At 49.9% G+C, this 24670-nt stretch overlaps 1 protein-coding gene and 2 long non-coding RNA genes across 14 annotated transcripts; 2 read left to right on the top strand and 1 right to left on the bottom strand.

Moving 5' to 3' along the window:
• Cblc (Cbl proto-oncogene C) lies at positions 1-17244 on the bottom strand. Of its 10 annotated transcripts, none has more exons than XR_015003196.2 (12): positions 16617-17240; positions 14130-14276; positions 13322-13478; positions 12965-13086; positions 10862-10999; positions 9396-9483; positions 6998-7129; positions 6247-6405; positions 5861-5938; positions 1839-1945; positions 1659-1730; positions 1-78 (listed from the first exon to the last, which is right to left on the bottom strand). XR_015003196.2 is itself a non-coding variant. In XM_048433304.3 (12 exons), exons 1-12 carry the CDS (start codon positions 16955-16957, stop codon positions 34-36), a joined length of 1581 nt encoding a protein of 526 aa, XP_048289261.1. In that variant the 5' UTR covers positions 16958-17244; the 3' UTR covers positions 1-33. The 10 variants fall into 10 exon arrangements, 6 of the variants coding, with proteins under 6 accessions (XP_048289261.1, XP_048289260.1, XP_048289259.1 ...); XR_015003195.2 differs by having other exon boundaries at positions 1659-1733; positions 16617-17239; XM_048433304.3 differs by lacking the exon at positions 5861-5938 and adding an exon at positions 5939-6011 and having other exon boundaries at positions 16617-17244.
• Positions 6642-12771, top strand: LOC125399729 (uncharacterized). 3 transcript variants are annotated; one of them, XR_015003205.2, is made up of 4 exons: positions 6651-6819; positions 7077-7136; positions 10885-11087; positions 11550-12771. It is a non-coding gene; the product is annotated as an uncharacterized LOC125399729 (long non-coding RNA). The 3 variants fall into 3 exon arrangements; XR_015738406.1 differs by having other exon boundaries at positions 6642-6824; positions 10885-12771; XR_015738405.1 differs by having other exon boundaries at positions 6654-6819; positions 10885-12771.
• LOC146895990 (uncharacterized) lies at positions 17103-19474 on the top strand. Its single transcript, XR_015003208.2, has 2 exons — positions 17103-17455; positions 18466-19474. It is a non-coding gene; the product is annotated as an uncharacterized LOC146895990 (long non-coding RNA).
• Positions 19475-24670: the final 5196 nt, after the last annotated feature.

Below are 24670 nucleotides of genomic sequence, written 5' to 3'. Positions count from 1 at the left end.
TGAAGGGCCAGGATTCACTTTATTTCAGCTTCATCACCCCTTCCAGCCCCAGGGCTCCCTTCCTCCAGTCCAGGTGCCCTGTCAGGCAGAAGAAAGGGGTATTAGAGCTTTATTTACTTATTTATTATTTATGTTTCTTGTTTTTTTCTGAAATAGGGTAACTGCCCTTGCTATCCTGGAGTTTGTTCTGTAGATCAGTCTGGCCTCAAACTCACAGAGATCTTCCTGCCTCTGCTTCTCAAGTGCTGGGATTAAAGGCATCAGCCACCTCTGCCTGACTTATTTGCATTTTTTAAAAGAAGTCTTATTAGAACGGACAGTGGTAGTGCACGCCTTTAATCCCAGCACTCGAGAGGCAGAGGCAGGCAGATCTCTGTTCGAGGCCAGCCTGGCCTACAAGAGCTAGTGCCAGGACAGGCTCCAAAGTTACAGAGAAACCCTGTCTCGAAAAACCAAAAAAAAAAAAAAATTATTAGCCAGGCAATGATAGAGCATTTGATCCCAGCACTCAGGAGGCAGGCACAGGCGTTTCTCTAAATTTTAAACCAGCCTGGTCTACAGAGTAAATTCTAGGACAGCCAAGGCTAGCAGAGAAATCCTGTCTCAAAAGAAAAGAAAAAGTAGTTTATTTTTAGTTAGTGTGTCTGTGTGTGTGCATGTGTTTGAGAGTGCAATGCCTGAGGAGGCCAGAGGGGGGCGATGGATTCCCCTGGAGCTGGAGTCACCTGACATGGATACTGGGAACTGGATTAGGTCTCTGCACGAGCAGTACCCACTCTTAACTGTTGAACTGTCTCTCCCAAATCGTGTTTGTTGTCTTTTGAAGACAGAGAGCCAGCAAGACAGTGCAGCAGGAATGGCCTGCAGACCTGATGACCCGAGTTCCATTCCTAGGACCCCCAGAAGTTGTCATCTAACCGCCTGCACATGCTGTGGCATGTGCCATATCCCCACCACAAAGGAAACACATGCATGTCATTTAAAAAGAATAAGAATTAGGGGGCTGGAGAGAGGGCTCAGTGGCTCAGAGCACTGACTGCTCTTCCAGAAGACCTGGGTTCAATTCCCAGCACCGACACAGATACTCACAACTGTCTGTAACTCCAGTTCTAGGGGACCCGAAACCCTTCTTCACACAGACATACATTTAGGCAAAACACCTATACTCATGAAATAAATTATTTAAAAAAAATAATAAGTTGGGCTGGACGGTGGTGGCGCATGCCTTTAATACCAGCCCTTGGGAGGCAGAGGCAGGAGAATCCCTGTGAGTTTGAGGCCAGCCTCGTCTACAAGAGCTAGTTACAGGACAGCTAGAACTGTTACACAGGGAAGCCTTGTCTCGAAAAACAAAAAGCAAAACAAAACAAAACAAAAAGTCTCACATAGCCCAGGCTGACCTGGAACTCATTATGTAGCTGAGGATGACCTTGAATTCCTGATTCTCTAGCTTCTGTTTGTCACCACTCAGTCTACAAAGTGCCGAGGATCTAAACCCAGGGCTTCCTGATAGGCAAACACCCAGCCAAGAACCAGGTCGCTGATACCCCCTCCCGCTTCGTTATTTTGAGGCAGGATCTTGAATACTCTGCTGACAGGGGCATCAGAGCCAGTCCATCTGGGACAGAGCACAGCCAGAGGAGGGAAGCAGGACTCACCTGGCCTCTAGATCTTGGATACATCTGGGGGCCACACAGGGCCAGCTGGAGGGGTGCATTCCCGTTCAGGAGCTTCTGCCGCAGAGAATCATTGGTCAGTACTGCTTTCAGTCTTTTTCCTCGGCCCACCCCTCCAAGACCTTGAGGTCTCACAGTGTGGTGCAGGACCGCTCTACTTACCCTGTGGCCCCCTCCCTGGCCTGGGGCCTGGTGGGGACCTCCCACATAACCGAGGCCATTTTTGATAAAGGAAGGGGAGCTCGGAGTCTGGGCAGGGTGAGGGGTGCCTGGAAGGAAGAAATTAGGAAATGTTTCGTAGGGCCAGTGAGAGAGTTCACTGTGTAAAGATGCTTACTGTTAAACCTCCCGACCTGAGTTCCATCCCCAGGGCCCACGTGGTAGGAGAAAACTGAGTTGTGTAAGCTGTCTTCTGACCTCCGTAAGTGTGCTGAGGCAGAAGCACACACGCACAATTAAGAAAAATAAAATAAAATTTGGGTGCTGGAGAGAGCACTGACTGCTCTTCCAGAGGACCTGGGTTCAGTTCCCAGTACCCACATTAGCAGCTCACACTGTCTGTCACTCCGGTTCCAGGGGATTCAACACTCTCACATACACATACACACAGGCAAAACACCAATGTACATAAAACAAAAATTAAAAAATAAAATAAAATCTAAAATAGTCCAACCCATAATAAATAAAACAACAGCACCCTTTCCTTCTGTGTGGAAGAAAAGTTCACTGGGCTGACAGGACAGCTCAGCAGTAAGAAGTGCTTGCCAAGACTGATGACCTGTGGTCAATCCTCGGAACCCAAGATGGAAAGAGAGACCCAACTCCTGAAAGTTGCCCTCTGACCTCAGCGCGCGCGCGCACACACACACACACACACAGAGTAAATTTTAAAAGAAAACAGAAATCTCCCAACTGGGGCTGGCTGTGGTGGCAGAGGCAAGAAGATCTCTGAGTTGTAGGCCACCTTGGCTTCAGGACAGCAGGACCAGAGAAACCCTGTCTCAACAGAACAAAACCGAACCAAAAACTGCTGGATAATGGTGGCGCACACCTTTAAATCCAGCACTCGGGAGGCAAAGATAGGCGGATCTCTGTGAGTTCGAGGCCAGCCTGGTCTACAGAGTAAGTTCCAGGACAGGCTCCAAAGCTACAGAGAAACCTTTTCTCAAAAAAACCAAAGAACTCCCCCTACAAAACAAAGCAACAACAGCAACAGCAAAAAAGACCCCACCAACCAAAAAAACCTCCCCAAACCCAAAAAAGCCCCAACCCCAAAAAAGGAACTAGGAAGCCATCCTTGGCTACATAGCAAACATAAGTGAGGCCCTGTCTCAAAAATACCCATCCACTCATGCCACAAACATCTCTGGAGCATCGTTTTAGGCTTTGGAGACACAGCATGAGGGAGAAAAACATCTCTGTTCTTGTAGAACTGACATACATGGAGAAACAAGGAGAAGGGCTCTTGCAGCGGTGGGCCGAGGCGAAGGGAGGAGGGACGAGAGGCAGTTCCCAAGCAAGGAAACAGCTCAGATGTTCGGAGTCCTTTCAAGTCAAGGAGAGAGTGATGTTGGCCAGGGAGAGGGGGGCAGCTGCGAAGGCCTCTGGGAGACTGGAATGACAGGCCAGAAGCCAAGGGGAAAGGCTCCAAGGTAGGAGGTGCTGTGGTGGGCGAGGCTTGCTGGCCTACTGGAAGGACAAGGCTTGATAGCTTAGACCCACAATAACAGGACTGGGAAAGCTGAGGCAAGAGGATCTGAGTTCAGACACAGCCCCGGCTTTACATAGTGAGAACCTGCTCGGAAAGCACACACGCAGAAGGACTGCATACCAATCTGCATTATTTTAACATCAACCATGAAAACGAGAAGACCCGTTCAGTGCCCATGGTGGCCTTTGGTGGTAGGTACAGGTATGTTACACATCACACATGGTACAGAAGGTATGTCACACACCATACAGATCATAGAACATCATGTGGTTCCTAGGCTCTGTAAACTGGAGCCAGGGATAATGGGTTTCGTGGGTATCTCCTCTGGATCTGTGGCTGTCATAGTAATACAGTATGTGAAGAAGCTGTGAGCCCCCTTTAAAAAGAGAGGGAGGGGCTATGGGTGTGGATTGGTGGTAGAGCCCCTGCCTAGGATCCCCCAGTGAGGGGCTGGAGTGTGGCTCAGTGGAGTACTTGTCTAAAATATACAAGACTCTGGGTTCAATTCTTAGAACCTGAAAATAAAGATGGGAGGGATGCTGGAGAAATGGATCAGTGATTTAGAGCCAGATTCAGTTTCCGATAGCCACAAGGTGACTCACAACCATATGTAACTCCCATTCCAGGGGTTCTTGTGCCCTCTTCTGACTTTTGCAGACACTGTACACACCTGTATGCACATGGTACACAACATACATTCAGGCCTACGCAGATAGACGAGATGTGCCAGGTGCGGTGGCACACGCCTTTAATCCAGCACTCAGGAAGCAGAGACCCGTGGATCTCTGTGAGTTCTACACCAGCCTGATCTACAGAGTGAGACTCTGTCTCAAAACAAAATAATGGGCTGGAAAGATGGCTTAGTGGTTGAGCCACCAGTGAGGACCGGGGTTCATTTTCCAGCATCCACACAGAGGCTTAAGGACTGTCTGTAACTTCAGTTCTAGGAGATCTCACACCCTCTTCTGGGCACCAGGCATGTGTGCACACGTGTGCACGCACACACACACACACACACAGGCAAAACAATCATACACTAAAATAAATATATTTTAAAAAACAACAACAACAAAGGGACTGGAGAGATGGCTCAGTGGTTAAGAGCATTGTCTGCTCTTCCAAAGGTCCTGAGTTCAATTCCCAGCAACCATATGGAGGCTCACAACCATCTGTAATGGGGTCTGGTGCCCTCTTCTGGCCTGCAGGCATACACACACAGACAGAATATTGTATACATAATAAATAAATAAATAAATAAATAAATACAAACAAACCAGGATCTCTCTGTGTAGCCCTGGCTGTCCTGGAATTGCTCTTTAGAGCAGACTAGCCTGGAACTCCCAGGAGATCCGCCTGCCTCTGCCTTCCAAGTGCTGGTATTAAAGACCTATGCTACCTTGTCTGGCCTGAAAAAAATAAATCTTTAAAACAATAAATAATAATAATGAGGGAAGGGGGTGAAGTACGTAACACAAGCCAGATACTTTTGAACTGCTCTCAACAGAATAGTCACATTTCCTGAAGCAGGCAGGCTCAGGACTTTCTCTTCCCTGGTGTGTAGGAAGAGCCTAGGAGTAGGAGTTGACAGGAATGTGAACAGGAGCAGGGGCGATTCATGCCAGGCGGAGGGCGCGGCCCAGGCCAAGGTGCACCCATATGGCTGGAGGTGACCGGCAGGCTGCCGTCCTGGCTGCGGCCCCTCCCTGTCCTCAGGGAGCCAGCTGAGTACCTCCTAATGTTTCCATTTGCCTTTGGCCATGGGTCCAGATCTGTTTTTAGCTTCTCTCCCTGGGCTCTCCGGCCCCCCTTCCTGCTGACTCTCGTTTGCTGTGATAGAATAACGTTCCCGGATTTCCTGAGTTGTTTGTTTGAAGTCAGCTGGGTATTGATCGAGCCAGTGTGCACTGAGCTAGGCTGCCAGGACAGCTGCCCTCCCCATTGGGGAGGGTCTCAGAAGGTCCAGGGGTGTGGAGTGGGAGGGGGAAGAAAGAGAAACAGAGTTCATTTAAGGAGTGAGCACGCGGGAGTTGGATTGAGGAGCGTGTTCTTCATCCCAGCACTCAGGAGGCTGAGGCAGGGAGATGGAGAGTTTTAGCCAGCGTGGATGTCATACTGGAGCCTGACTCCCAAAGAACAAGAAAGAGGAGGGGGAAGAAGGAGCAGGGGTTGGTGAGGAGGAAGTAGAGGTGGAAGAGGAGAGGAAAAGAAGATAGAGGAGAGCTGGAGGGATGGCTCAGCGGTTAAGAGCCCTGGCTGCTCTTGCAGAGGACCCAGGTTCAATACCCAGCTCTCACATGGCAGCTAATAACCCTCCGGAACTGGGAATCTGGCTTCCATGGGTTCCACATGTTCACATCAAACAGAGGAAGTGGGGAGGGCATCCTGAATAGGGGTGCTGAGGAGTCCATCGCTGTGACCTCAGACATGGAGGTGAAATGAGACCCTAGCCACATCCACCTCAGATGTCACTCACCACTGTCAGCCAGCCTTTGTCTTGGGGTCTCCTAGGGGACGGATCTTCAGGGGGCAGTGGGGGAGCAGCGGGAGTCACCTGAAGGAGACAGAGGAGTTCCGCTGTGGACTACTTCCTCAAAGTGTTCAGCAGGGGGCGCTGTGCAGGCTACCTGCCGCGGGTACAGGGTCTCAATCTCAGGTCATACTGCCAGGGAAAACCATACCGGGCCAGACTCAGCCAGGCAAACACTCCCAGCTTCAGCATCTCAAAATTCTGTTCTAGACCCTCTCCCTCAAACCCAGAGGCCAGGTCCCAGCCTCTCCCTTAGACCAAGATTTCAGTCTTTAGCCTCCTCCATCAGACCCTGGGAACAGTGATTCTAGGCCCTGCCTGGCCCTGCTCACCGGCTCCAGATTCCACGCAGCCTCGTGGTGACAGTTGTCTCTGGTGTCCTCTGCAGTGGCTCTGAACTCCACAGACCTCTCTTGCGCCTGACAGATACTCACAGCCTCGTGGCCCTTGATCTGACGACGGCAGAAGGGACAGGTCTGGCTATCCGACTGCTGGGGACAAGGAAGAAAAATGTCAATTACCCTCTTGTCTCCCGTGCCCCTTCTGACTTCAAACGACCTCTCACAAAGCGAGGTAGGGAGGGAAGGCTGGGGAGAGCGGAGCTCTGGAACGGGTGGGTGTGGGGGAGAGGATTGGGATGGGACTGGCCTGGTCTGAATCAAGGAAGGACTCGCAGGCCAGGGCCTAGTCCAGCAGAGCTCAGGTCTTTGCTGAGGGATTCGAAGGGCTGGCCCCTCCTCGTTCCAGTGATGATGGAATATTTAGTTCTAGCCTTTAGAGGCTGAGGTCAAGGTCCGGTAAGGGAAAGCTACTGACGCCACACAGCCCTGCTGGAAGCGAGAAGGGAGGCCTTTCTAAAACCCATTATGGAGCTGCTCAGGGAGGAATGGAGGCTGCGACTCAGGGTGAGGTGGGTCCAGAGACATTAACTCAGACAGCCAGGGCCCTGCGTGGCCTGACGGGACCTCTGTTCTGAGTGTCCTCTGGACCTCTGCTCTCTATGCTCTATGAGGCCCCTGGGAGATCCAGACAGGGCTTTTACGGGAGGGATGGGGGCGGAAAGATGACAAATGGCAGCCCCACCTGCCAGGTAGCCAGGCAGTGGCTGCAGAGAAGGTGCCCACAAGGCTCGATCCTCACGTCCTTGTCCCTCTCCGCACAGATCTTGCACAGCTCAAATGTGGAGTTCATGGCTTCATAAAGCTGCAGTTCCTCCTGAGAGGTAAACGGGACGGGTGAGGGGAGGCCTGGGAGGAAGGTCCCCAGCATCTGTGCCAGCCCGGATGGAGCACGGCTGGTACAGTGTCCGCCTGACGTCCAGGAAGCCCCATGTTCCGCCCCTCGCTCTATCACTGGGGGTGGAGTACAGGCAGGAGAGTCAGAAGTTCAAGGTCACCTTCGGCCCTGTAAGAACTTTGAGGCCGATCGGGGCTTCATGAAACCTTGTCTCTGACCCAAATTAAACCAAACCCAACAGCAACAAAATAAAATCCTGCACAGAAAACCACAGCCAGGTTGAAGGCCAGTGCACCTAAGGCCTTCACAGGCACCGTCATTGTTTTCTTTCCTGGCCAAGAGCCCTCACTAAGTGACCCAGAGGCAGACCTGAGCCTACCCGGCAGTGGAATTATAGCCACACGTCACCACCAGGCCAAGCATGTATCCGACCCTGGACAATATTTCTGGATGTGTGTTTACTCAGGAATGCTAACGTTTTTAGCTATTTGTTTTTTTTTTTCAAAGGATCTTTTATTTATGTTCTATGTGTGTGTGTGAGAGGCTGCACATATTTTTGTGTGGTACCCGCGGACATTGAATCTCCTGGACTGGAGTTACAGGTGAAGCTGCCAGGTGGGTGCTGGGGACCGAACCGGGGTCTTCTGCAAGAACAGCGAATGCTACCTCTTCAGCCCCAGAACTACTCGATTTAGCAAATACGACACGTTCCATTCCACTTGAACTTTAGATAAACAGCAAATAGAGTGTGAAGAAAGGGCTGGAGAGATGCCTCCACTGTGAAGAGCCCATGCTGCTCTTGCAGAGGACCCGAGGTAGGTTCCCCAGTATTCATACAGGGAAGCTCACAATCACCTGTATCTCCAGCACAGGGGCATTTGACACCTCTGGCTTTCGAGGGCACCTGGACTCACAAGCATAAACCCACAGATAGATAGACACATATACACATAATTAAGTAAAAATAGGTGCTGGAGAGATGGCTTAGCAGTTAAGAACACTGGCTGCTTTTCCAGAGGACCCAGGTTCAAACCCCAGCACCCACATGGCAGATCACAAATATCTGTAACTCCAGTTCCAGTGGATTCAACACCCTCTTCTGGCTTCTGTGGACACTACACACAGAGGCTACATATACCTACAGACAAACACTCACACACATTAAATACTTTTAAATAATAAAAATAAATACTTAAGATATATATAGTAAAATAATATGACTAGTAAGTATATATCAAATATAGAATGAAATTACTTAAGTTAAAAAAACTTCATGGTGTCAAAGGACTTTAATTCTTTCAGAGGCTGAGGCAGGAGGATTGGAAGCTCCAGGCCAGCCTCAGCTACATAGAAAGGTCTTGTACCAAAAACCCAAGGTCCAGGCATGGTGGTGCACACTTTTAATTCCAGCATTTAGGAGGCAGAGGTAGTTGGATTTTGAGAGTTTGAGACCAGCCTGGTGAACCACTACATAGCAAGTTTAGGGACAGCCAGGTCTACCAAGAGAGACCTTGTCTCAAAATAATAATTAATAATAATATTAAAATCACCATGGTGGGGGCAAGAGCTGAGCTGTTGGTGGTCCTCTGTGGACATGCAGGCCATCAGTCGCGTGGAAGTCAGAGGACGACCAGCAGGCCTCTGCTCTTTCCTTCGAATGCGAGGATCCTGGGAACTGAACCCAGGTCCTCAGGCTTGGCTGCAGTGTCTTTGGCTAGAACTCCTGTTAATTACCAGTCCTTTGCAGTATAGTCAATAAAGTTATTGGCAGGCCGTGAGTTTGAGGTCAGCCTGGTCTATAGAGTGAATTCCAGGACAGTCAGGGCTACTAAAAAAAAAACAAAACTTGTCTCAAACAAACAAACAAGAATGGGGATGTGGCTCGGTGGTAGAGCCCCTGCCTAGCATGCATGAGCTCCTGAGTTCCGTCCTAAAAACTAAAAGACAAACACTTTGGCTCTTCTCCTGGGTGTCTGTTCAGACTCAGAGCTGATAAACACTCAACTGCATCAGCTGTTCTGATGATCTCAGAAGCTCTTTTCTTTATTTCATATCCAAGAAAACCCCCTGGGAAGGAGGTTGCAGCGGTGATAGTTCCCAGCAGAAGAACTCGACAGCCTCAGAGAAGCCAGGATTGGCTCGAGGTCACATAGCCCCATGTTGGCACTACCTTTGAGGCCTCTGAGCTGAGGCAAGTTGGGGGTAGGAGCAGGGAGTGGGTAGCAAGTGTATCTATGAGACTCACCTCTGATACCTCAATGCGCTGGTGGAGTTCTGCCTGGCACAGCTCGGTCAGATCTGGGTTGTGCTTCTTTCCATCGGGGTAGAGGAAGCTGAGAGAAGAACAGAGTTGGGCTCTGAGTGGCTGGACTCACAAGGACCTGCCTACCTCATTTACCCAGGGTGTGTGTGTGTGTGTGTGTGTGTGTGTGTGTGTGTTAGGACCTGCCACAAGCCCACACTGGGACTCCCCAGAGCAAGCACACTCTCCAATGCCTGGGACAGAGCTGTCCTCTTGATCATTTCAGGGAAGTCACATTGAACCTTGGTCTCCAGTCTCAGAACCAAGAAAGGAATCCAAACATCTGCTGGTCCAGGATCCCATGGCTCTTCAAAGCCAGTCCTGGAAGGTTGTTATTGTGATTATTACCGCATTTCACAGTGTTAAACCTAACCTGGAGGACTTTATACAAGGGCTCTACCACTGAACCATGCCCCTCAGCCCCTCACTGGGGGATTCTAGGCAGGGGCTCTACCACTGAGCCACGCCCCTCAGCCCTCACTGGGGGATTCTAGGCAGGGGCTCTACTGCTGAGTCACACCCACAGCATGATCTATACCTTTTTTCTTTTTCTTTCTGAAAGTAGGTCTCACTATGTAGCTTAGAAAGCAGATCTCAGGATCCTCCTGTGCCTTTAATATTTTCACATACACATACACACACACACACACACACACACACACACACACACTCCATCCCTGCTCATGCTCATGATCAATACACTTTCAAAACAAAGAACAAAAGGCCAAAGGGGAAAAAAACCTAATAACATAAATGATATAATAAAAGGAATGGGACCAGTCATGAAGGCGAGGAGAACCTGCCTCTTCCCCGAGACTAGCAGCTCTGTGTGGGATGATTCAAGGCCTTTGCCATCTTATAGAACAGTACCCAATGGAACAATGAGAAGCAACATGTCTGCTGTCTGCCTGCCCCCCACCCCATCTCTGTCTCTATCTCACGCTAACCATGCAGTTCTCTGGTAGCTCCTTGCCTAGTTGGGTCACGGGTCCCCAGCAGTGCAAACCACATAAGATCTGGGTGAGAGAGAACAGGGGAGAGCAGCCAGCCCCTCCCCTCCTCACCCTACCGCGGGCAACTTCCCGGAGGAAACCGGAGGCAGCTGAGGTTACAGGTGGAAAACCACCAGACTAGCTGTTTCCCTGCCCCCTGCCCCGCCTATCTAGATCCTAGAGCAGAGTATAGCCTCGAGAAACACAGGCTCTGGAGTCCAGACCAAGTAAGGAATCCAGTGTAACCTGCTGTGTGGACGCAGACATTCCGCTGCCTCAAGATCCCGCCCGCCCCCTGCTGGGCGCCTGTGGCGTTGCAGTTTGGTGTGTCTGCCCACCCTGCATCCTCCCGTCATGATTTGGAGGTCATAATCTGGATTTTGCTGATACCCCTTTCCTTTCGGGTTGGGGACTCACATGCCATCTTTTTGTCCTTTCAGGAGCACCTGAAAGAGGGGTTTGTTGAGAGGAATGGTCTGGAGGATGCTTCCATCGGGACTCACGTACCCAATAGCCCACTGCCCCAGGCGAGTACAGCTGGGCCTGAAGATGTAGCTGTGGGGAGAGAGTGGGATGGAGCGAGAGAGTGGTCGCTGCTGTCCCTGATGGGAACACCCAGTTGTCTGCCCCGCCCGGAATCCAGGTATCTCAGTCCTCATCCTCAGCTTCTCATCCTTTATGGAAGCAGGGCTTTGCTCCCCACCCTAACTACAGAGTGGAAGGGTGTATGGCTATCGCTTCAGCCATTGCTCACCGTAGGGACAGGTCACGACTGAGAATCAGGCTAATACAGGAAAAAAACAAGGCAAAGCACACCCAGACACTGACCCCTGATAAAGGGCTTGAAAGCTTGTATCCATCCGTGCCGGAATCCCATACTCCGGTTCTTTCTTTCAATTTTATAATTTCCCATCCCTCCCTGCCCTATACAACAGGGTCAAGGCTAGCCTGGGCTACCAGAAACCTTGTCTAGGAACCCATCTGGACAAGGATGTTACCACTGGTCAGAATGCCTGGTATGAGACAGAGGGACTGACAGAGATGGAGAGAGAGGACAGACTGAGAAAGACCCTCCCCTCTCTCTTCCTTCCTCTTCCTCCCACAGCTTGTAGTGCATGGGGAGCTCTGGGAAGCCACTGCTCTGTACCCTGACCTTCCAGAGCCCTGTAGAGATATCTTCCCTCAACCTCTGGGTGCTCAGCTCCTCATCCTAAGCTCACTAAGGAGCTCCAATGACTCTAAGCCTCTGACCTGAGAAGAAGTAAGATCTCCAATGTCAGTCTTCCCAGTCTCCTACTCTAACCCACGAGGGCTCATGTTCGAAATATTTCAGAGGCTGGACAAGCTGAGCATGCTGCCCACCTGTAATCCCAGCATTCAGGAAGCTGAAGCAAGAGGTTCCTGGTTTCAAACCCAGCCTGGGCGGCAGGGAGACCTTGTCCCAAAAGAAAACAAATAAATCCCAGCAAAATGCTGAGTGTAAGTGTGACATCTGTAACCCCAGCATTTGGGAGGTAAAGGAAGGATGATCAGGATTTAAAGGGTCATCCTTAGCTAGACGGCAAGTTTGAGGCCAGTCTGGGCTATAGGAAGCAAGCCCTTTCACCGCGGAACAATCTTTTTGTACACTATGAATATGTATTACTCTCTTGCCTGATAAAGAGTTGACTGGCCTATAGCAGGGCAGGATGAGACTAGGCAGGAAAATCAGATGAAAAGGATCCTGGGAGGAAGAAGGGCAGAGTCATGGGGGTCAGAGGCGATGCCAACCAGACACAGAGGGAACAGGAGATGAACACACCATGCTAATAAGGGTACCGCCACATGGCAGAGGGTAGATAAGATATATTAGTTAATTTAAAATGTAAGAATATAATCCTGACCTATTGGCTGAGCATTTATAGTTGACACTAAGACTCTGAGTAGTTATTTGGGAGCAGGCAGTCAAGACAGTAAAACTCCGTCTACACCCTATCTCCAAACAAAGCCATTTAATGGGCTCACCGCATGGCCCCTGACTTGTCAGAGATGGGCCTGATCTCGGTGAGGGCCTTCAGGACGCCTTGCTGGATCAGGTATTGTTGCTTTAGTTGCTGAGCCATGGAATGACCCAGGGGACCCCAGGGAAAGAGACTGGGCATTAAAACTTAGGGTTTTTTTTTTTGTTGTTTGTTTGTTTTTTGTTGCTTTGTTTTGTTTTGAGATAGAATTTCTCTGTGTATCCCTGGCTGTCCTATAACTCACTCTGTAGACCAGGCAGGCTTTGAACCTTGATCTCCCATCTCCCTCTTCCTCCTCTGTGCTCGAATTAAAGGTGTTCACCACTACTGGGCTAGGGTCTTTTTGTTTGTTTGCTTGCTTGCTTTTTTAGTGTTCTCCTGTAATTCCAGCACTTGGGAGGTGGAGGCAGGAGGATGCATCCAAGTGCTGGAATTACAGGAGAACACCACAGGCCTCCAGCTGCAGAGTTCCTGACCCCTGAGCTGCCCAGCCCTGGCCCACAGAGCCGGCCTTGCTTACCTGCCTGGTTTGTCCCTGCAGGCCTGCAGGCGCATTTGGACTTCATCATAGGTCAAGAAGGCCATGTAGCCAGGGTGGTTAACAGCCAGGAGCTGCCAGTTCTTGAGTAGGGTCGGCCATGGCTGGGAGGGACAGAGAGGGTCACTAAGGGACCTATGAAGTAATCTATGATCGAAGATCTTCAGGTTCAAGACTCTATCACCATACCATGCTCACACCCATGGTGGCCCTGGACACTGTACACAGGAAACCACGTGCGCTCTCTCCCCAGGTCCAAACAGCCCTCCTCCTTCAGATCCAGTCCCCATCTTCTCCCTCGGACCCAAAGTTCTAGGTCCACTCTTGACCTTCTCTGACCTGGAAGAGCCTGGTGAATATGTCAAACTCAAAGACAGACACGTGGCCACTACAGGTGAGGTCCAAGGTAGAACGTAAGGCCTGCATGATGGGGCCTGGTTCCACAGGGTGGCAAGTACACAGCAGGGACTGGAACTCTGCCCAGGGAAGCACGCACCTGGATGGGAAGGGGTGGGGTTCGGCTGATGATGTAGGGAGGGTCTATAACAGGAGGCTACTGATCCCCCCCATACCACACACACACACACACACACACACACACACACACACACACACACCACACCACACACACCACACACACCACACACACACCACACACACACCACACATACATATCACACACACACACCACACATACATACCACACACTCCGCACACACACACACACATCACACCACACACACCACACACACATGCACACACACACCACACACACACCACACACACATACACACACACCACACACACACACGTACACAAACACACACAACACACATGCACACACCCCCACACACATGTACACAAACACACACACAACACACATGCACACACACACAACACACATACCACACACACAACACACACACATGTACACAAACACACACAACACACATGCACACACACACAACACACACCACACACAATACACACACCACACACACACACCACACACAACACACACAACACACACAACACACACACCACACACACACACACACACACACACACACCTCACACTTTGGGGCCTTGGGTAAGGTGGTTAAGGGACTTGCAGCCCACCGTTCCCTGGCTTTGAAGGTTCACTCACCGGATTCCACAGTGTTCCCTCCAGAAGGTGTGGGCAGAGCTCTTAGTGAGCTGGTACAGGTGTCCACAGTACTTCCCCCCAGGGAAGAGTGCACTCAGCTCCGCGTGCATGTGACTGAAGATGAGGGCCAGCTTGGCCAGCTGTCGCCTGAAGGAAAGGGTTATGAGCATCACGCTGGACATGGGGAGAGTCGCTAGAGGTGCAAGGCCCTGAGATTCCCTCTAATGAGTCAATGCACCAAAGGAGCCAGTCTCTGTCCTGAGGCCTCTCCTCTCTGAGCCCCAATTTCCTCATCTATGAAAGAAGAGTGGAAGCTAATATCCAAAGTAGCCTCGAATCAACAAAGGGGTCCCTGGACCTGGAGCTATCACTTAGCAGAACAGCACTTGCCTAGAATCCTTCAGTTGGGGACTGGGAGTGTGGCTCAGTGGTAGAGCCCCTGCCTAGAATCCCCCAGTGAGGGGCTGGGGATGTGGCTCAGTGGTAGAGCCCCTGCCTAGAATCCCCCAGTGAGGGGCTGGGGTATGGCTCAGTGGTAGAGCCCCTGCCTAGAATCCCCCAGTGAGGGGCTGGGAGTGTGGCTCAGTGGTAGAGCTCCTGCCTAGAATCCCCCCAGTGATCTGTGGGGTGGTGACTCAGTGGTACTGCCTCTGCTTATAATGCTCAGGTTCCTAGCTTCCATCCCCAGCATCTCAAAATCAAACAAAACCAGAACATCATATTGGGTTAACACTCAGTGCATGCTGATTTTATTATATTTCTCATTTATATTAATAACTTCCTTGGGCAGGTCTGCAGGGCTTCTGGCAGTTTCTTAGCAACCTCGCTTCCCAGAACGTAGAGCTGTGTAGCCCAGTGAGGTTGCCATCCACAGCTCTGGCAGGTTCAGACTGGGAGGGACACGTCTCTTTTCTTTCGTTCTCTTGTTTTTTGGTTTTTTGTTTTTGTTTTGTTTTGAGACAGGGTCTCATTATGTAGACTCAGATGGCCTAGAACTCACTATATAGACCAGGCTGGCCTGGAACTCACAGAGATCCACCTGCCTCTGCCTCTTGAGTACTGGGGTCAAAAGTCTCTGCTACCACAATCAGTCCAGAGTAAGGAACTGATTCTTTTTTCTTTTTTAAAGACTTGTTTTTATTTGTGTGTGTGTGTGTGTGTGTGTGTGTGTGTGTGTGTATAGGTATGTGCACATGAGTGTGGATTTCTGAGGAGGCCAGAAGGTGTCAGATCCCTTGGAGCTGGAGTTACAGGTGATTGTGAGCCATTCATCCTGGGTGCTGTAAACCTGGGTCCTCTGCTGGAGGAATAAGCCCTCTTAACTTCTCAGCTAGTGGTTTTCAACCTTCCCAATGATGTGACCCTTTAATACAGTTCCTCAGGTTGTGGTGACCCACAACCATAAAATTATTTTCATTGCTACAGTTATGAATCAGAATGTAAATATCTGTGTTTTCGGATGGTCATAACAATCCTGTAAAAAGACCAGTCAACCCCAGGCTGGCAACCTACAGTTTGAGAACAGCTCCTCTAAGCACACCCCCATCCCTCCACCCCCCATCCCCAACCTCCCACCCCCAACCCTCCATCCCCCACTCCCCACCACCACCACCCCCCAGCAGGTGTTTGGAGTTTACACTAGCCTGCAACAAGGTAGGCCAAAAGAAAGCAACAATTGTAACAATTTTGTTAAGCACACAGGTCCAGCTGTCTTCAGACCTGGGGCTGGGTGTGTGCTCGCACGCGTGAGCACACACACACACACACACACACACACACACAACTGAGAAATAAATTGATGAAATAAAAAAAGAAATGTGCATTTTCCATGTAGTGTATATAAATATATTTGAAGTAGTATTTCTTTCATTGGTTATAATTGGGGATAATGAGACAAATAACAAATAAACAATTTGGACAGACAGGTGGTTGATTTCATTTCCTCATGAATTGAGGCGATTCTACAAGCCAGGGAAGCCACTGCTAGGGCGTGGGAGCCAAGTCGAACACCGATTTAGACCTTGCTCTGGGATCCGGGCTCCAGTCCTCCTGTGCACCTGTTCCTCAGGAGACAGAGTTGGCAAGTCCAAGGTCCTTAGCCTAGGCTTCAGGAACCAACGTCCATGGCACTCATGCAGATCCGGGACTGACCCAGTGCTCAGACACCAGAGGTGACTTCAACAGGAAGTCTCTGGGATCCCTACATACATAAGGCGGGTGTGTATCTAAGGCCCTCAGGAGAGACACACGTCTGGACCCCAGGTGCAAGGTGATCCAAAAAAAGGAAGAAAGGGGGATTGGCGGCATGAGTGCTTAAGGGAAGAAAAAATGGGGTAGCTTAGTTTTCCTGGGTCTGAGGGAGGAGGGATCTGGACCCCTGTGTCTGAGGGAGGAGGGGTGGGCCTGGACCCCTGGGTCTGAGGGAGGAAGTGGCTGGAGACACAATCCGGAAATCATGACTTATTTCTGAGGCAGGTCAGTGCTCACCTGAATCTGGAGCCCTCCCGGAAAACCTCCTCGTTTGCATCCTTTTTGCCTCGGGGTGGCAGCAGCTCGGCCACCTTCCTGCCTTTGGCTTCCAGATTGGCCAGGTAGATGACCAAAAAATCCCCAGCGCCGCCGGGACCCTCGGGGTCTCCCCGAGCCTCGCGCCGGGCTTTTGCCACTTCTCGAAGTAGTTGAGCGGTGCGGGGCAGCAGGACCCGTAGCGACGGGGGCCCCATAACCAGTCTGGGGTCCCTGCATTGCTCTTCCAAACGCTGTAGCAGCTTCACTGCGCGGCCGAACGCGCGTGACTCTCCCCACTGCCATCCTCGCGGGGATGCCATCGCAGCCGTGGGTCTCTCGGATAGCCTGAGATGGAGGGGTGAGGCGGGGAAAGGCTCCAGGTAGGGGCGGAACCAGGAGGGAGCAGAGGGCGGGTTCTGGAAAAAGGAAGGGGACTGCAGGTGGCAGCTGCCCTAAAGGGGCCCGACTGCAGAGTCTAAGGGAGGAGGGCTGGGGCCTGAACCCCTGGGTCTAGGGGAGGATGGCTGGGGTCTGGACCCCTAGGTCTGAAGGAGGAGGGCTGGGGCTTGGGTTCCTTAGTGTGTGGAAAGAGGTGGCAAACAGAGGAGGAGGGTGTTAGAAGCTTGGTTCTCCACACCCCACAGGGAGGGACTCTGGGACACAACACCCCTTCCTGAATCATTTCAGGAAGGTTTCAGTCTTTGCTCATAACGTGGGATCAAAGTTCAGGCAGTGGAATCTCTAAGAACATAAAGTCACGTACCCACTCTGTGTCCCAGAGGGAAGGTACTAGAACGCCCAGAGCTCTGCGTCCCAAGGCAGGTAAGGGGAATTAGGTTGTAGTTTAAGAACCCAGATTTTCAAGAGGTAAAAGAGGTGTGGGGGGAAAGTGAAGTTCAGGAATGCACAGGGCTGCGGGGGAGTGGCTACAGGCAGGTTTGCACCCCAACCTGTCAGACCTGTAGGGTCCGCGCCGACTGTGCTTCAGGTAGCCGCCAGGGGGCGCCGTGGACATGGTCCTCTTAGCCCAAGGGCACCCAGGGCACCCAGGGCACCCAGGGCAGCCATTTAGCATGCTGGGTGCTAACTTCTCTCCAGTCTGCATTCTGCATTCTCCCTTCTCCTCCCTTCTCCTCCTTCTTCTTTCTCTTCTGCCTCTTCCTCCTCCTCTTCCTCCCTCTTCCCCACTCCTCTTCCTCTTCCTCTCCTTCTCCTTTCCTCCCCTCTTCCTCCTGTCTCCTTCTCCTCTTTCCTCCCCCTCCTTCTAATTAGGTTCTTCCTAAATAGCTCGAGCGGGTCTTGAACTCACTGGGTAGCCCAGGCTGATCTCAAAGTTGCCTCGCTCCTCCTACCTCTGCCTCCAGAGTGCTGGAGATTGGATAGTAAGGCTCTATCTATCTCAACAAAAGACCTGGGCTGGGACTGGAGAGATGGCTCACTGGTTAAGAGCACCTGCTGTGTGTTCAGAGGACCGGAGTTCAGTTCCCAACATACTCACATCACCATTTGATAGCAACCGGAGATCCAGGGGATCTGATGTCTCTGGCCTCTGAGGGCAGCCTGCGCGCGCGCCTGCCCGTGCACACGCGCACACACACACAGTGATACATATTTTGCTGTTTCTGTTTTTTTTTTAAAAAATAATTTACTTAACTGTATTTTATATGCATTGATGTGAAGGTGTTGGATCCCCTGGAACTGGAGTTACAGACAGTTGTGAGCTGCCATGTGGGTGCTAGGAATTGAATCCCGGCCCTCTGGAAGAACAGCCAGTTCTCTTAACCACTGAGCCATCTCACCAGCCTCCCCCCCCCCTTTTCTTTGACAGGATCTCATCATATAACCTTGGCTGTCCTGGAACTCCCCATGTAGACCAGATATTTTCAAAATCACAGAGAGCTACCTGCCTCTGCCTCCCGAGAGCTGGGACTAAAGGCATTCCATGCCTGGTATAATTAAAAAAAAAAAGAACTGGGTTGACAAGTTTACCCATGAGGTAAAGGTGCTTGCCACTGAGACTGACTGAACTTGATCTCAGGACCTACGTGGTGGATGGAGAGAACGGACTTCTGCAAGGTGTCCTCTGATGTATACATTGACATGCACGCACGCATGCAGTGCTCTCTCACACGCACAATAAATAAATAAATACATGTGTTTATTTATTTACCCAAAATCTCACAGCACAGCCCTCACCCAGCTCTGGGTTCATACCTTAATATGTTCTATTTAATTACATTTCATTAATGGAAAAAAATCATGTTTGCAATCCACCAAATTGATTTCACAACCAGTTAATGAATCCTGTTAGGCAGTAGGGAAAATTTCAAAAGATGTTAATGGAAGTCTTGTAGAAAATATAGAGAAATGGAAAGAAAGCAAGAGCCCCGCAGTCGGAGAGGGGACACAGGACCTCGGCCTTCTCTTACCCTGAATATCCAAGAGACAGTGAAGACAATGGGTCCTCACAAATACCAACAACACACGGTATGAAAACGGAAAGCCTGGGCCAGGTGGTGTTGGCGCATGCCTTTAATCCCAGCACTCGGGAGACAGAGGCAAGCAGATCTCTGTGAGTTCAAGGCCAGCCTGGTCTACAGAGCTAGTTCGAGGACATGCTCCAACGCTACCGAGAAACCCTGTCTTGAAAAAATAAAAAAGTAAAGCCTGGAGGCTGGAGAGATGACCCAGAAATTACGAGCACTGGCTGCTCTTCCAGAGCAACCACACAGTGGCAGTCATCTATAATGAGATCTGGTGCCCTCTTCTGGCCTGTAGGCATACATGCAGGCAGAACACTGTATACATAATAAATAAATCTTTTTTAAAAATGTAAAGCCTACAGCCAACCTGGGTTACAGAATGATTTTAAGGGCAACCTGGACAACTTGGCAAGACCCTGTCTCAAAAGAAAAAGCAAAAAGTTGCCTGGGGGCCACAGAGATGGCAGAGTGGGTAAGAGCACTGACTACTCTTTCAAAGGACCAGGCTTCTATTCCCGGCACACATGTCAGCTCACAACTGTAGCTCCAGTTCCAGGGGATCCAGTGCCCTCTTCTGGCTGCTTTGCGCACTGCACACACACCACATGGTGCAGACATATACATCCTACACTTAAAAAAATGTATAAAGCGTGCTGGGTCTGTTGTTCAGTGGTAGAGTCTGCCTAGCTTGCCTGAGGCCCTGGCCTCTGCCCTTAGTGCTGCCTCTTACTGTATTTGAAACCACCAGAGACACAGTTCTCTCATCCCCAACTTCATTCATTGGAAAATACAGATGAGACTGGATGGGCAAATAGGGGCTTTGAGAAGTGCCCAGGCAAAGACAGATTAGGGTGGTCCTAGAATCTACTTTGACGATGACTTTAGGATTAAATGCTGTGTGCGCGCATGTGTGGTGGGGTTGCAGAGAGGAACAGACAACCTGCCAGTTAAGAGTTTCCTACTGAGGAGCTGGAGAGACGGCTCAGTGGTTAAGAGCACTGGCTCCTCATGCAGAGAACCCAGGTTCAGTTCCCAGCACCCACAGGCAGCTCACACCATCTGTAACTCCAGTTCCATGAAATTCAATGCCCTCTTCTGGCCTCTTTGGCCTCTGCACACACATGGTACACAGCCACACATAAAGATAAAACCCCATACACATAGAATAATAAAAAAAAAGATCTTAGAAAAAAAATGCCCACTGCTCTCCCATCTCCCAACTTGTTTGGTTCCCAGCATCCAAGTCAGGCTTCGGGTGGCTCACAATGCCTGTAACTTCAGGTCCAGGAGGATCTGATGACTCTGGTCTCTGAAGGTGCATACACACACACACACACACACACACACACACACACACACAGAGAGAGAGAGAGAGAGAGAGAGAGAGAGAGAGAGAGAGAGAGAGAGCACAGCACATGACCAAGGCAATTCTAATAGAAGAAAATATTTAATTGGGGGCTTGCTTATAGTTTTGCTTATAGTTTCAGATGCTTAGTCCATGATGATCATGGCAGAAAACAGTAGCTGAGAGTTTTGCATCCTGATCTCTAACAGCAGGCAGAGAGACACTGGTCCTGCACTGGGCTATTGAAACCTCAAAGCCTGACACATCTCCTCCAATAAGCACACACCTCCCAATTCTTCACAAACAGACCAACTGGGGGCCAAGCATTCATCATATTTGCCTTTCGGGGGCCATTCTCATTTAGACAACCACAATAATAACATAATAAACAAGGAGGACGAAGACGCTGGAGCTGTGGGACAGCTTGGTGGTAAAGGCGCCTGCTACTATACCTGACCGCCTGAGCTGAAACTCCAGAACCGCGTGGTAGAAGAGAATTGACTCCCACAAGCTGTCCTCTGACCTCCACACAAGCTTTCTCCAAGTAAATAAATGAGTGTAATAAAAACTATTATTTCCCTTTAAAATTGAGCCGGGTGATGGCACATGCCTTTAATCCCAGCTCTCAGGACTCAGAAGCAGGCGAATCTCTGTGAATTCCAGACCAGTCTGGTCTACTGGGTGAGTTCCAGGACAGCCAGGGCTACACAAAGAAACCCTGACTTAAAAAAATAAAATAAAACAAAAGCAGAAAAAGAAAATCGAAGTTGGATGTAGTTTCCGATACTAGTAAACCTGACTCTTCCGAAGGAAGAGAAAGTGACACTGAGTCACGGTCCAACCTGGGCTACAAAACAAGGTTCTGTCTCTGCAAATAAACAAAGGGACAGGGTTGACAAGTTGGCTCAATGGGTGAAAGTGTTTGCCACCCAACCTGACAACCTGAATTTGATCCTCAGAACCCACAGGGTAGAAGGAGAGAACTGACCCCTGTGAGCTCTCCTCTGACTTCCACCTGTGTCCACACGTAAGCACACACATAAATAAGTACGTATAAATGTACTATACCAATATAAGATAAAACTTACATAAAAAAATAAAAACTTCTACCAGCCCCCACCCCATGCACACACACAAATGAAACCTGGGAAAAGGTTGGGTTCGGGGGTGAAGTAGGAGGTGTAGCTCAATTGCTTGTCTAGAACACAAGAAGCCATGGGGTCCACCCCAGCATCACATAGACATGAACAAAATGTGGTGACCTGTGCCCGGAGCCAGTTCTTGGGAGGTGGAGGCAGGAAGATTACCAGTTCAAAGTCGCCTTTATCTGCATATCAAGTTCTAGGCGGCTTTGGGTTACATGCAAACCTCTTCACCCATCCCCCTCCCCAATGGATAAAGTAGAAATCCTATGTATAATATGATTCCGTTTATATGAGACATCCGGTGTAGGTAACTTTAAAAATTAAAGACGCCTAGCAAGAGCAGACGCACAGTCTGAACTGGCCATCTCCTGTGACCAGGCAAGACTTCAAGTGCAGGGATTGGGACACCAACCCAGCCACAATCTTCGACCTACAGTCCGTCTTGCCTATGGGATGTGCTGGGGTACGGGTGGTGCAGGGATTGTGGGAGTGGCTGACCAATGACTGATCCAGCCTGAGACCCATGCCAGGAGAGTCAGCACACCCCGACACTACTTGGAGCACCAGGACCCGCAGGCTGGATGACTCAGAGGCCTAGGATAGAACCGAACATCACTGGAGGAAAAATGTCAGTGTCATGATATCTAATGATATTCTGTTCTACGGAGAGATTGCTGCCTAGAGCAGCTGTCACCAGAGAGGCTTCACCTAGCAACCGCTGGAAACAGATGCAGACCCACAGCCAAGCATTAGGCAGAGCTCGGGGAATCCTGCAGAAGAGGGGAAAAGGATTGTAGGAGCCAGTGGGGTCAAGGATATTACAAGAAAACTCATAGAATCAACTAGCCCGGGCTTACAGGAGCACACAGAGACTGAACCACCAACCTGGAGCCTGCACAGGACTGGCCTAGGCAGTTCTGCACATATGCTGTAGTTGTGTTGCTTGGTTCTCTTGTGGGACTCCTAACAGTGGGAACATGGGCTGCCTCTGACTCCTTTGTTGACTTTTGGGACCCTATTCCTTATACCGGGTCACTTTGCCCAGCCCTAACACATGGAAAGGTGCTTAGTCTTACTGCAACTTGCTACGCCATGTCTTGTTGATATTCACGGGAGGCTGGTCCTTTCCTGAGCAGAAAAGGAGGAAGACTGGATTGGGGAGTAAGGAGGGAGGGGAAATTGTGGTCTGGTTGTACAGTTAATTAATTTTGAAAATTAAAATATAAAGCTAGTGGTGGTGGCGCCCGCCTTTAATCCCAGCACTTGAGAGGCAAAGGCAGGTGAATCTCTGTGAGTTTGAGGTCAGCCTGGTTTACAGAATGAGTTACAGGAAAGCCAGGACTACACAGAGAGTCTCTGTCTGGAGAAAACAATCAACCAACCAGCCAAACAAACAAAATTAAACAAAACAAAACAAAAACAACCAAAAAAATTCCCCTGTACACTAGTGGGACACACACATGAAAGTGTCCTGCAAGATCTAAGTCAGGTTCCAATGGTCTCTCCTCAAACTTTCATCATTTCCTCGGGCCTTTCTGTTAAGATTTTATTTTTATTTTAAATTATTTGTGTGTCCATCTGTGGTTATGTGCATCTGTATGGAAGTGTCCAAGGGAGACAGTGAAGAGAGCCAGATCCCCCGGAGCTGCAGGCAGTTTGAGTGCTGGCAACTGAATGTGGGTCAAAATTGATCCTTCCGGGCGATGGTGGATCACGCCTTTAGTCCCACTCGGAAGGCAGAGGCTGGTGGATCTCTGTGAGTTCTAGCCCAGGCTGATCTACAAGAGCTAGTTCCAGGACAGGCTCCAAAGCTACAGGGAAACCCTGTCTAGCAAAACCAAAAGAAAAAAAGATCATGACCACTAGAGGGCACACTGAGAACAGCTTTCCTAAGGATCTGAGGCTACAAACTCTGGAACCTTTGATTGCTGTTCCAGGCACCAATCCTAAACCTTAACTGGAAAGCCTTGCTTGCACCCTCAATTCAATATTTCTTCCCTATGCCTCACCCCTTTCTTTTTTCATTTGTTTTTTTCAAGACAGGGTCTCTTTGTGTAGCTCTGGCTATCCTGAAACTGGCTCTGTAGACCAGGCTGGTCTTGAATTCACAGATCTGCCTACCTCTGCCTCCAGAGTGCTGGAATTAAAGGCCTGCGCCATTACCACCTAGCTCCCCTCTCTCCTTTATGTAGCTCAGGTTACCTTCACACCCCCACATCAAGCCTTGCCTTGATCTCTTTTTATTGTTTTTGTTTTGAGGCAGGGTTTCTCTGTGTAGACCTGGCTGTGCTGGAGCTCACTCTGTAGACCAGACTGGGCTCAGACTCAGATCTGCCTGCCTTGACCTTCCTTCCGAGTGCTGGGATTAAAGGTGTGTGCTACCACCGCCCGGTTAGCTTTGACCTCTTCATCCCCCTGTTCCCATCTTCAAAGCGCTGACTGCTGTGTCTCTGCGCCACCATGCCTTGCCTCACAGGCTCTAAGTGTCCAGATGGCCTCAAATGCAGGCAGAGTTAGAAAATTTTTTAAAATATTTATTTATTTATTATGTATACAATATTCTGTCTGTGTATATGCCTGAAGGCCAGAAGAGGGCACCAGACTTCATTACAGATGGTTGTGAGCCACCATGTGATTGCTAGGAATTGAACTCAGGATCTTTGGAAGAGCAGGCAATGATCTTAACTGCTGAGCCAAGCCACTCCAGCCCAAGAGTTAGAAATTTTTTTATCCTTGTAAAACAAACTAAGCTTATGCTCGTGACCCAATTACCCAATGCAGGTGATGGCAGAATGCTGTCACACCTGGCTTTTCTGTGAGTTCTGGGGACCTGAACTCCGTTAACCTTCACGATAAGTGTCCCCCCACCCACTAAGCCAATTCCCTGGACCTAATTTAGAAACTCGGATTAAACAATCAGATAGTAGTGGTGCACACCCTTGGCATCTGAGTTTGATGCCAGCCTGATCTACAGAGTGAATTCTAGGACAGCCAGAGCTACACAGAGAAACTCTGTCTTAAAAACAAAGAACAACAACAACAAAAAAACCCCAAACCAAA

The sequence above is a fragment of the Myodes glareolus genome, chromosome 1 (genome assembly GCF_982192425.1).
Source record: "Myodes glareolus chromosome 1, mMyoGla1.1, whole genome shotgun sequence".
Taxonomy (NCBI): Eukaryota; Metazoa; Chordata; class Mammalia; order Rodentia; family Cricetidae; genus Myodes; species Myodes glareolus.
This window is presented reverse-complemented; position numbering and strand designations above follow the sequence as displayed.

Coding starts and splice junctions, on each gene's coding strand:
- Cblc (XM_048433302.3), bottom strand. CDS start 16,957: ATGGCATCCCCGCGAGGATGGCAGTGGGGAGAGTCACGCGCGTTCGGC. Junction 6,012..6,246: donor CTGCGTGGAATCTGGAGCCG/GTGAGCAGGGCC, acceptor TACCCGCGGCAG/GTAGCCTGCACAGCGCCCCC. Junction 1,734..1,838: donor GCCAGGGAGGGGGCCACAGG/GTAAGTAGAGCG, acceptor TCTCTGCGGCAG/AAGCTCCTGAACGGGAATGC.